The following is a 12,836-nucleotide window of genomic DNA, read 5'->3' as shown; positions in this document are numbered from 1 at the left end:
TGGAAATTTGCAAATGTCCAGCAAAGCTGTATTTTACATTTCAAAATCTAGCTTCTTTTAATCAAATTTATAAAATTTTTGATATTCCTTCAGTTATACTTTTCCCCACAAGTATAATCAGTCCAGTTCTGTGTATTGTAATCCTTTGGTTCAGTTAAGTTGGCTTATTTCGGTGATGCTGGTTGGCGGGTTTCATTACAATTCTTGTATCTGTGACCAACTTATTTAACAACAGAACTCAGTGCATGGCTCGTGTCGTTTCATCAGCAAATGTGATCTGCTGTCTAATAGGATGAATAAAGGTGAGAACTAGATACGATGTAAGTCAGATTTTTTTAAAAAACTTTACAAGTGAATTTCTCAATAAAATTAAGTGCTCCTCTGGGATTCACTGTAATTATTCTGCTTGGTAGACTGGAGAGCGTGAACGCCGTGTTTGCCCTTTTCTTTTGCTCTGGAAAGTCTTCTCAGCTTTTTGGTCTCCGTATTGTACTTTATGCTATGAGACACTTACTTGTTACTTACGGAATGCTCCTCTTTGTTCTCTGTCTGTTTTCATTTTATATTGTCTTATCAGAAAAAGAAATCATAGTGCTTGTCACGGTGGTTTTCTTTCTCCAGGCCAGTTAGAGGTTGCTGCCTGTGCTTTCCACGTTTCTGTGTTTTTGTGTCTCCATTACTGTCACCTAGAGACCAACCTGCACCTTTAGCTTGCCTCTTTATCTTCCAAATACACACTTTTGATTAAGCAGGAAAAGATTATAGATGACTCATTCTAACCCAAGAGCAGCACTTGAAGAAGAATGGACATTTTCTCTTTAGTTTTTAATTGTGGAGTTACTATAAAATAAAACGCATTGATCTCGATTAGCTGCTGTACATACTTATATGTAACCCCTGTAAGTAAGTGGTGCAAAAAAATGTTTTATTAATTTTTTTGTTTTATTTTAATGGAGGTGCTGGGCACTGAACCCAGGACCACGTGCATGCTAAGCATGTGCTCTGCCACTGAGCTGCCCTAAGGTGCTTTAATAATGTGCCCTTGGTGTAAGGTGGGTTCTTGCCCAAGTGCTTAATAATGGACAGCGCACAAGTTTACACACTGCTGTCCTACAGTGGACTGCAAATTCCCTGAGGAGAAAGCCACCTCGTAATATTCTCCGTTCCTAGAATAATAACTGGCACCTGCTAGGCTGTCTGTATTTGTTGAACTGATTTTTTTAAACATAATATTAAACATTACAAGAAGGGAGTCCTTTGAATTTAAGTCTATGTTAATTGCATTAGTGGTATAGAAAATTAACACATAGCCCATTTAGTTTCCAAAACGTCTTATGTACTAAGGTAGAAAACAAAGCCTTAGATTGTGGGAATAATATAGACGACAAAATGAGCACGCCCAGCTGTTCAGGGATGAAGGGTAATCAGTGCAGTGTGCACTAAAGCAATGATTCAAGCTAGAGACTTAAGGAAAGACAGTTCAATTTTTCAGGTTTGTATTTTGAGAGAATGAATTCTTCTAAGGTTTAAGATAAAAATGACATATAAAGTAGATTTGGAATCACATAAATTGATCATGGGATTCTAATTCCTCATCCTCAAGTTTACAATTTTAAGGGACGTTGCCTGGAAGAAGGCTTGAAAGAAAGAAACTATATAAAAGAGAAAGAAATTATTTTTACCAATCCTTGAGTTTCTAGATAGTTCATTAAGATCATCTAGATAATTTAAGGTTTTTATTCAAAACTTGTGAAAATTGAATAAGCAGTCTTTTACAAGTTTATAAACACTATTCTTTAACGCTGATTTACAAAATAGCCTAAGATTGATAATCTTGTACCACCCCCAGCTGTTTTTTTTAGGGCTTTTAAAGGCTTCCAGTTGGTACTGCTACGCAGCCAGTAGGTGGCGTATGTAATTTTTCCAGCACTGCAGATGAGGAAACTCAGGCACAGAGAGACCAAGGGATGGAGGGATCGGGTCAAGGCAGAAGCAGAGCAGAGCTGGCAGGGCAGGACCGCAGGCAGCCAGTGCTGTTGCAGCACCGGACGGCATCTCACAGTGAGTTCGCGGACCCCGGGATAAGAGGGGCCTCCCAGAAAGCGAGGGACGCCTTCCAGTCCTTTATGGATATAGTTGTAAATGGCACGAGTAACTTACCTGGAAAAGCCGTTCTCAGGTCTCACAGAACTATCATGCACCTTGAGCGAAGCCTTAAGGCTATCGTTGTAGGATTAACGACGTTTAAGTTGTGGCTAAGTAAGGGAAACAAGTGAAAAAAAAATCTAGATTGTCAGTGGAAGTTCATAAAATATTGGTAGAAGATATTTAATGTTTATCTGAAAGCTACAGGCTTATTGATACGACATAAATCATTCTCATTGTGTGAATTCCTGAGAATGATGACTTCGTTAAGAATTTTTAGGTAACTTCACATCTCAGTGAGTTGGGGGGAAAATTAGCCCATTTACTCTAACTGGAAAGCACGTAACGGATATAAAACAAAATAGCATTCATTTCAATAACACTGTATGTATTAACTCAGTCTATAAAACGCCTTGAGGTGGGATAATTATTATTGTCCCCATTTCATACACATAGAAACTGAGGTTTAGACATGGCTGGTCACTTGTCCAGTGGTTCCCACTTAAATTTTACTGGCAAAGTTAAGACTCCAAGACCATGTTAATCTGCTTCCCCAAGAATTAGTTTTAACGAAATGCACATTCTCTGTCTCTTTCTCACATGTGCACACGCGTACCTGGTACATGTACACGTGTAAGCAGAACTGAATTCTAGGTTACTTATGCAGGTGCCTTGCTATACCAAGTGTGCACAAAGAAAGGAATGAATAATTGTGCTACGGTGCAAAGCCGTCGTGAGGTGATGCTTGTCGCTGTAGGGCTGCACCCTTGAGTATAAATTCAGAAGCCAGGTACCCAGAGTACCACCTGGGATCCTGAGCTTGCTGGGGTCACCTTTCTCCTGTTTAGTGTCTTCTAGAAGTGTCCAGCTTCTGGAGAGGTCGCCATTTAAGGATGATATGTGCAGACCTGAGTGCAGACTTTGGGGGTCATGCCAGTCAGTACACAAAAACCGAGCAGCACCCGTCAGAGAGGCAGAGTGGGTGTAGACGGGAGCTGAAAGCTCTCTGTTCCTTCTTGGCATCTTAAGTTCTTGACTCTAAAGACACTGTAGAACTATTTGAAACATTAGGATTTCAGCCATCATTTTATTTTACAGCAACCTTTTATTTACAGCATTGTATTTTATGGTTTCCTAGGTCATAATTTGAATTTTTCACAAAGGGGTCTGTCTACTTTGTCTTAGGTGTGTTAGCTTTATGAATTAACTCCACCAAAACCTCTTCATCTGACTGCCTCTCCTTGCCTGGCTTTGCTCTGTCCTGACTGGCGTTAAGCTTGCTGCCGCCTGTTCCCTGCCCTTTGTGTTCACAGAATACAAACGAATTCATTGGAAGCACTTTCTCTCTGCTTCGTCCATCCATCACACTTTCTTTTAGCACCTACTTTGTTCCAGGCACTGGAGATACAAGAGTGAACAAAGCAATGTCTTTGCCTTTGGGGGTGTCTTCCTTCTAGTGAAGGGAGAGAGACCGTAAATAAATGGTCAGTTAAGCATATGTGAGGGAATAAGTCTTTTTTTTTTTTAACTTTTTTTTATTGAATTATAGTTATTTTACAATGTTGTGTCAAATTCCAGTGTAGAGCCCAATTTTTCAGTTATACATGAACATACATATATTCATTGTCAAATAATTTTCTCGCTGTGAGCTACCACGAGATCTTGTATATATTTCCCTGTGCTATACAGTATAATCTTGTTTATCTATTCTACGTTTTGAAATCCCAGTCTGTCCCTTCCCACTCCCCATCACCCTGGCAACCACAAGTTTGTATTCTATGTCTGTGAGTCTGTTTCTGTTTTGAATTTATTTATTTATTTATTTTTTAGATTCCACATATAAGCGATCTCATATGGTATTTTTCTTTCTCTTTCTGGCTTACTTCACTTAGAATGACATTCTCCAGGAACATCCATGTTGCTGCAAATGGCATTATGTTGTTGGTTTTTATGGCTGAATAGTATTCCATTGTATAAATATGCCACATCTTCTTTATCCAGTCATCTGTTGATGGACATTTAGGCAGTTTCCATGTCTTGGCTATTGTAAATAATGCTGCTATGAACATTGGGGTGCAGGTGTCATTTTGAAGTAGGGTTCCTTCTGGATATATGCCCAGGAGCAGGATTCCTGGGTCATATGGTAAGTCTATTCCTAGTCTTTTGAGGAATCTCCATCCTGTTTTCCACAGTGGCTGCACCAAACTGCATTCCCACCAGCAGTGAAGGAGGGTTCCCTTTTCTCCACAGCCTCTCCAGCATTTCTCATTTTTGGATTTTTGAATGATGGCCATTTTGACTGGTGTGAGGTGATACCTCATTGTAGTTTTGATTAGCATTTCTCTGATAATTAGTGATACTGAGCATTTTTTCATGTGCCTATTGATCATTTGTATTTCTTCCTTGGAGAATTGCTTGTTTAGGTCTTCTGCCCATTTTTGGATTGGGTTCTTTGTTTGTTTCTTGTTAAGTCGTATGAGCTGCTTATATACTCTGGAAAAAGTCTTATGAAGAAAGCTGTACCCATATAGCCTCTTTCCTTCTGTCCAAAGCTGAATAGGAGTGGCTTTTTAAATGTCACTTACTTAAGTGTTTCAAACCCTGCTCACTAAGGCAGGTGAGTCTGTATCAGGCAGATGCTGGTGGCAGACTGTAAGTGAAGTGATGTTTACTGTTCCCCTCCAGTGTTATCTGTTCTAAACCATCATTTAATTCAGTCTATTTTGTGTACATCTTAAAGTGTTTCATTCAATTTTTTATCTACTTCAATTTCACAGTGGCATAACCTCCTTACATGATCCTTTGTTACTTTACCCGTTGTTTTATGACATTTAGATAAGGTCTCCATTAAAAAAAACCATATTTAATCATTGATTTTTATGAAAAAATAAAAACCATGAACTTGAGCAGGTGTCCTCCCAAATTAATGATATAAAGAGTTCTTTTATGTATATGCTTTTCCCTTCTTTTTTGGTGTTGAGTCTTATACTTACTTTTCATTGATGTTGAACATTTTTAGATTTAGTAAGCTCACAAAAAAAGTGTTTCACTAATTCCATGACAGCATCTTACCAAAGCTTGTCATTTAAATTTATATAGATTTCCCCGTAGAGAGAATTTCTGTCTTGTAACTTTCTTCAGCGGGCATACTATTCAGCAGCCCACTAAAACCAGTTTAATTATCACATTCATTTTAATTAATGAAATTAATGATTCATTTTTATTTTGAGTTTCAAGAGTTCATGTGGAATGATAGGAAAGCTGGTAAATGAAATATTATATATTACCACTAGAGGGTAGTGTTTCCAATTTGTATTTTTAAATATGATCAAGTTAAACTTAAGTCTGATAAATCACACTAGTGATAAAAGTGTATATTTATTTTTAAAACACCTTATTTTTGTCATCTTAAATGGGCCCTCAGAAGTTTGCATTAGTGGCTCAATGGAGACATCAAATGAATTAATATGTTTACTTTTCAATTCAAATTCTCTCTTTAGCCCGTTATTCCCATGTTTACACAAAATATTCGAGAAGGATTTAGATCACTTGGAGGAACAAGTAAGTTCTGATTCATATGTTTTTTTCTAATTATAATGTAATATTTAGAATGTAATATTTTAAATATTTGGGCTTTTGAACACTAGAGAAAAGCCTTTTGAATTACTACTTCAGGTAATGCAGGTAACTGTTTAGATGTTTTTCTAGCTAAAGCCTCGGTGATAACTGGTTCTAAGTAATGGAAGTTCTGGATGTTAGATTTTTGTTAAGACGCTCATGTATATACTGAAGCTTAATTATCATGGACTTTTAAAATTACAGATTGAATTTTCTAATTTAAGCCATATTGTTGAGGTTTAGAGCAAATTTACATGTTACCCAACTATCTTTTGGACTCATCCCTAAAGAAATTACAGCTTTAGAAATGGGTGACAATAAAATATTGAGTTAAGATGAACAGTCTGAGGAGATTTCATTCGCTTTAGTTTATTTCTGTTGCTGCTTGTTCTTTTTTGTGGGGGCGGGATAGGTTTACATCAAAAAGGTTTTTTGCTTACCTTTAATTTATTGATAATAAAATAAGCTTTTAAAATGTGCTTTCTCTTTGCAGTGTCTCTTTTGTTTCTTTTATTTTGAAATTTGTGTAGGTTGTTTTGTACCTTATGGTATATATCTATTATATTTGATTATATTTTATATCTTTAGCTAGCCACATACAAATCCCCTCCCGAAAACTTTAAACTTCTGCTGTTTCTTTTCTGTCTAATGGTGGTATATTGTTGATATTGTTTTTTAGGTCTCTTTTTTCAAATTTAAAATGGAGAGGCAGATTGAGACGATGTTTAATTTTTGTTGTGTAATTATTTCTTCTAATTTTCTCTCGGATCATTTCTTTAGAATTCAAGTTGCATACCAGGAGCTGTTCCTAACTTTGTTTCTTTACCTTTAAAGTGGTTTTAAAATTCTTTGACTGCTTTTTAAATTTATTTCACTTTAGAAGTTGAATATCTCAAAAATAGGTGTGTAGTGATTTTTCTGAGTATTACATTGGGTGAAATATTCTGTATTTCCATAGGTAAACAGTGTTTTAAGTTTTCAGTGCAGTTTACAATTATGTATTCCACAATGCTTGCCTTTTTTGGATTTTTGTTTTTTAGACTTAGTTTTAGTTCATCAGTTTATTTTGCTATTACCATTTTTAATTTTGCTACATTTCATACTTGGTCATTAGCATTAACAAGTCTTTCTCCTAATTTATGTTTTTGGTCTTTAGTTTATTGGCGCATGTTAGTCTCCTGTTTACTGGAGTTTGTTTTATGCTTCCATTTTTTCTTTCATTCACGTAAGTCACATATTTGTAAGTCTAGACTTTTTAGTTTCAGCTTTTTGTTGCAGTCTTTATCCTGTGTTTTGCAATAATAGTAATTGGTTTGGTTTTAAAATTCTTACGTTTTTAAAAGCTCATTCCCCCCCCTAATTAATGAACCTTATTTTTTTGAGCATATTTAGGTTTATAGAAAAGTTGAGCAGAAAGCACCGAGAGTACCCGTAAACCCCCCACCCCCTCAGTTTCTTCTGTTATTAGCATCCCGCATTAACATGGGACATTTGTTACCATCGATGAAAAGCTCATCTTTAAAAAAACTATATTGTATTAACTGCCAGGAGGTGATAATGTTTGCCGCCTTCCTCTCAGTCTTACATAATTGATTTGAAAGTTTTCAATTATATGCTCAGATTATTTAACCAATTAAAATGATTTTGTTTACTTTTCAAACAGGGTTATTTCGGTGGCTTTATGAAAAGTTCCGCTATCCATTTGCTCCAATGTATGGAGGTTTTCCCGTGAAGTTACGCACCTATTTAGGTGACCCCATTCCATATGATCCAAAGATAACAGCAGAAGAATTAGCTGAAAAGGTGAACTAGTCTTTTTTTCCCCAATATTTCTTTTTAATTAATTAATTAATTAATTAATTTGGGGGGGTCATTAGGTCTAGTTATTTATTTATTATTAGGTTTTTGTTTTAATGGAGATACTGGGGATTGAACCCAGGGTCTCATGCATGCTAAGCATGCTTTCTGCCACTCGAGCTATACCCTCCCCGCTAAGGTAAATTATTCTTTCTTTCTTAGTTTTAGGACATATTTTTACTTTCAGTTATGATGTTAAAGGTTAATTAATTGATTCTGTAAGCATGTTCTGGATCAGTGGTGTTTCTCCCCCAGAGGACATCTGATGGTGCCTGGAAACATTTTTTGTTGTCATGATGGACAGGACGTGGGGGTGGTTATGCTACTGACGTTCCGCGGTCGCGGCCAGGGATCTGGTAAACGTTCTGCAGCACACAGGACAGCCCCCTGCAACAGAGAACCACTCCTTCTGAAACGCCAGTCATGCCGAGGTTGAAGGTTCCTAAGTGATGTTCAGAAGGAAAAAGTTTTTCCTCCATGAAAAGGAAGAAAGTGTTTTTGTCTGGTAGAAATATCTTGGGAGGAAAATGGATTAGTATTTAAGAGTGTGGGTTATGAAGTCAGGTGGTTCCCGGCGCCACTGTCGGTTGGCTGTGTGACCTCGGGCAGCCCACCTCGCTCCCCCAGCCTGCGGAGCAGGGGAGAGCGCGGTGCCCACTCCGGAGTGATCCCTGAGGGCCGCACGGGGTCGCTTCAGTTCCTGGTTTAGAGCAGCGTCTGCCCCACGGTTAAGCGCTCGGTGAACGCTGGCTACTGCTGCTACCCCGGCTGGGAGGTGCGTAACCAAATCAGTGTTCATAAGGTGACGTGTGACCACAGTGGTGCACTCGTGGCCTGATTTCTCAACCAGGGCATGGCTGATACTTTGCTGTGGGGCCGTTTACTCACTGGGTGCCAGCAGCACTGTTCATCCTAAACCTCACTCATCGTGGCAGTAAAAAATGTCCCCAGACATTGCCACGTGTCCCCTGGGAGACGGAATCTCCGCTGGTTGAGAACTGCTGTCTTAGGTTATTAGGGAGACACAAAGGAAAGACATCTAAATTCAATCAGGGACTCCTCCTTGAAGGAGGTGATGCTTGAGTTCAGTCTTGAAAGGGATGAGCTGGACAAAGAGTAACGAGGTAGAGGGAACGGAATGTATAAAGCACGGCCACGCGAAATGGCGAAACCACATAAAACCTTTGCGGAGCAGAGGGTAGTTAGCTGAAGGGACATTATTTACAGAAGATGAGAGAAACGTAGGAGGGTCTGGGCGGTGAAGGCGTACAATTGATTCTGTTTCTTGAAAGCCAGGGGTTGTAGCTGCTGAAAGAAGGTGAATGATGTCATAGGTTGGCTTCTGGAAAGATTGCTAGTAGGAACGCGGAGGCTGAATTTGAGTGAGGCCAGGAGCAGCCCGGGAGGGAAGGAGCCCAGCCTGCTCTGTGCGGGAGGGACGAGGGAAGGCGTCCTGGAGTTGAGGGCCTTTGAGGTAGGCCTCGAAAGACGGGCGTGACTTGGACATGGGGGCTCGGGGCGGGGGGAAGAGGGTGAACAAAGAAACAGTGGGACAGGCTGGAGGCAGGATCTGGAGAGTCACCAGCAAACGGGCGGTAGCTAAGCTGTGAGAACGGCTGAGAGCACCGAGCCCTTGAGGAGTGAATCAGGGCCGGACTTGGGGATCAGAAATCCGCAAAAGGAGACTGAAAGGGGTGGCCTGAAAACCAAGCCTTCCCTCCAGCGTGAGAGTTCCAGAAACAGGATCGATGGGGACCGAGAGGTCACGTGAGATTAAAAGACTGTCCGGTGGATTTAGTGACAAAAGGGGGTCATTAGTGATCTTTGCCAGAGATGTGTGTCCTTCATGCAGAGCCCTGATACTTCTCCACCCAGAAGTCCTTCCTTGACACCGCAGTTCATACTGAACAGAGTCTGTACTGTTTCACTTGGTACTTAACTCCCTTCATAAGCCTTATACTGCCCAGCGTGGGGACACCCCTGAAGCTCCAGCCTTTCCTTAGCTGTTTTCCCGTGGTCTTGCCCCTCGTGCTCCTTTCTTCACCGTTACTGAGATCTTACTGGTCCTGGGAGACCCAGACCGAACGGTATGCCAGTCACACGCCCTTCTGGTCATGCCCATCAGGGCACCAAGGATGCCTTGGTCTCACTCCTCGGATGGCACAGCTCACAGAGATCTTACGGTTTAACCTCTTTTGCTTGATTGTGCTTATTAAGTGATGAGCTCCTTCAGACTAGACACTTGTTTCCCTAATGCGATAGCTTCCAAAGCACCTAGTATTTTCTGAATGAATGAATAAAATAAAAAAAAAAAATCCACTTCACAGGACACAACCTGTGTGTCGATCACTGTGCTAAATACTGGAAGATGTGGGTTCAGTTTCATATAATCCGTCTAATAAGTTTTCATTTCACAGATTAAAAAAACTTGTGGTTTAGAGAGACAGATTTTTAAAATATGTCTTTGGGCTAGGATTTATTAATTATATTTAAAAAGAGGGAAGGTCCAGGATTTGTGAAAAGGAGGCTCAGTGAAGGATTAGCATCTGAAAAGGAGGGAGTGTGTGTGTGTGTGTGTGTGTGTGTGTGTGTGTGTGCGCACGCATGCGCACTGAATTACAATGTGTATATGAAATAAAGCGTTTTTTTAGATAGCCACAAACTGACTTAAAAGTAAAAATTGCTGAAATGTGCCATGAACTTAATGGGAAACAAATAGTGTTAGAAGGGTTCTTGATATACCCTAACTGGCTTTTCCATTGCTATGACTTAATTTAAATTCCTGTTAAGCTGTCTAGACGTTGGTGCAAAGGGCTGAAGCAGGTCAGCTCATGGAGAGTTTTTTCTCACTTTTCCCTTCACGTTGCCTGATGTAATCGGTGCGTATGCTGATGAGAGGAAAGTATGTGGAAGTTTGTTAATGGCTGGAAAGGAGCGAAACTTCCATCTGCCTCCCAGAAGACTCCCTACTGTTTTTTCCCTCTGATCTTTTTCCTTTGGTTCTTTTTAGTGTTTATTGCGTGCAAGGCATTGCTGTGCTCAGTGCTAGAGGAATGCTAAGATGTGTCTTAAGGCGCTTACAGTCTGGTGCAGGAAGTCTCCATGTGGACAGTAGCTGTAATTCAAGCATAATAAAGTAAATATAAGAGATACGCTGTGGGTGTACGAGAAGGAAGTCGTTAATTCTCAGGAGAGACGGGTGCTAAGTTAGGGAGGACTTCTTGAAAGCAGTAGTGTGTCAAAGTCCTCACAAAATAAACACCTATGTTGAGAACAAAAAGGATCATGGCTTCTCTTTTGTTTTCTTAATAGACGAAGGATGCTGTTCAAGCTTTGATCGATAAGCACCAAAGAATACCAGGAAACATCATGAGTGCTCTGCTGGAGCGTTTTCATCGGAAACGAAAGATCAGCTAGAAGACGACTTAATACATTTATATTAATATGTTTGTGCAAAAAAGTACACTCTTCTAAATTTTGTAGGTTCTATAATTAGTATTTTTTAAAAAATCATGTTAAAAATAAGCATCTTTTGCTGAACTTGTTTGTTTCAAGTTGTATTGTCAGTTGCATTTCTGCAATCAACTGTCAGACTGAAACCATAACTCACTACACGCCTAGTCGTTCAGAAAATGATCATGGTTCTCTTTATAACTTCCTAATAATGTATGATAAACATAGATCCTTAAAGTTAAGTTTGTTAATAACAGCAATTTAGGTTAAACGAACATTCCTAAATAATGCCTCTAATTTCTGTTACCTCCTGCAATGAGCCAGTTTTGCAATGATGGCATAACCTAGGGTTTAGTACAGACACTTAAGTTAGGAAAAAGACACTCTCTCATCTGCCCCTCATTCCTTTTGTGACCTTGGGTAAATCACATAATGTTTTTCGTGCCTCAACAATTCACTTTTTTAAAACATGTTAATACTTTGGTGAGGAATATTGTTTTAAATTCTTTATATTTGCTGCAATTGATAACTATAGAACCAAAATTATGACTCAATTAGTTAAATAACACCAAGATCTTTTACAGGTTTATGTATATATTTTGTCCAGAGGATGTTTAAATTATTCCTTCAGGTGTAATGTCAGGTTGCCAAGCACAACGAAAAAGATGTACTGTTTTCAAATTGAATAGAAAAGAAATTAGGAAATGTAAAACTTCCAGTCATTGTTACTTTTAGTGTTACATGTTTGACGAGAATCCGTGGACCAGCAGCGCGGGGTGTGCCGCGCCTCGTCCGCCCTGTGAGGCGGCGTTTCATAGTGTGAGGTCGCAGACCGCTGCTGTGCTCGGCCTCTCACGCGTCAGAAGCTGACTCCCTGGGCTGCTGTAGCAGAGAGAGGAAGCCTTCCTCTTGCACGACATCCTGGCTCATTCAGTGTGACTTTGCAACCAGGCGGATGGTTTATTGTTTCAATAAAAATATCCTTGAATGATGAATTTATGTGAACACAAAGCTTTCTGAAAAATTAATGGCTTTTGATTTGTTGTCTCCTTGAAATCTGAATTTTAAAAAGTATTTAAACAGAATAGTAACAGGAATCAAATGCAGTATCTCCCTGTCCCATGTTTAGATATTAAATTACTTGGATTTTTTAGAGACTTTTGTATAACACGTATGTCTGTATGATGTCATGTATATAAAATTAAGCAGCATAAAAATAAAAGTAATGCTGAATTACAGTTCATTTTCTTGTAAAATTGCATATGTGACATTTCCTTATTTTAAACTGATTTTCTGGTTTTCCTGTTTAGATGTTTCTCACCTACCGTCATATTCATCGATCTCAGCCACAATGAATAGACCTCACTTTCCAATGTAATAAACATATTTTAATTTCACTTTCAATGAAGAGTCAACTAGTGATGTTACAGCTTGTTTCCCGCTAGCAGTGAGCAATGTTTGTTTAAAAGTCATCAGTATTTCCAGAGTGACTGAATAAATAATCATAATATGAAGAGGATAGTATTTTTTGGCAACTATTGGGTTTGAAAACCTGAAGAAAGGATAGCAAAAGCCATTATTATTATTTTTTTTTTACAGTATTTAAATTTTATTGCTTTACTTAAAATGTTTTTTTCTTCTCTGATGCCCAGATTAATAGGAAGGCTTCCTGTTTGATTTGAGGCAAGAGCTTTATCTTTTCTGTTTGCATTTAAATGCCGTCTTGAAGAAGGAGGGAATGCGGCTGAACGCAGGGATGTGAG

At 39.0% G+C, this 12,836-nt stretch overlaps 1 protein-coding gene across 7 annotated transcripts in view; it reads left to right on the top strand.

Moving 5' to 3' along the window:
* The window catches only part of TMEM68 (transmembrane protein 68), a 32,093-nt gene extending 19,777 nt beyond the window's left edge, over positions 1 to 12,316 (top strand). For 3 of the 7 annotated variants that reach the window (XM_031441615.2, XM_031441617.2, XM_031441620.2), the window contains 3 exons: positions 5,646 to 5,706; positions 7,427 to 7,566; positions 10,933 to 12,316. In XM_031441615.2, coding sequence (XP_031297475.2) covers positions 5,646 to 5,706; positions 7,427 to 7,566; positions 10,933 to 11,037 — 306 coding nt within the window. In that variant the 3' untranslated portion in view covers positions 11,038 to 12,316. Of the gene's footprint in view, positions 1 to 235; positions 303 to 5,645; positions 5,707 to 7,426; positions 7,567 to 10,932 lie in introns of those variants that run through there. The other 4 variants (XM_064480819.1, XM_031441618.2, XM_064480820.1 and 1 more) reach the window with 4 other exon arrangements.
* Positions 12,317 to 12,836: the final 520 nt, after the last annotated feature.

This window comes from Camelus dromedarius, chromosome 30, assembly GCF_036321535.1.
Source record: "Camelus dromedarius isolate mCamDro1 chromosome 30, mCamDro1.pat, whole genome shotgun sequence".
NCBI lineage: Eukaryota > Metazoa > Chordata > Mammalia > Artiodactyla > Camelidae > Camelus > Camelus dromedarius.
Note: the sequence above shows the minus strand (reverse complement) of the source record. Positions and strands in the feature narration are given on the sequence as shown.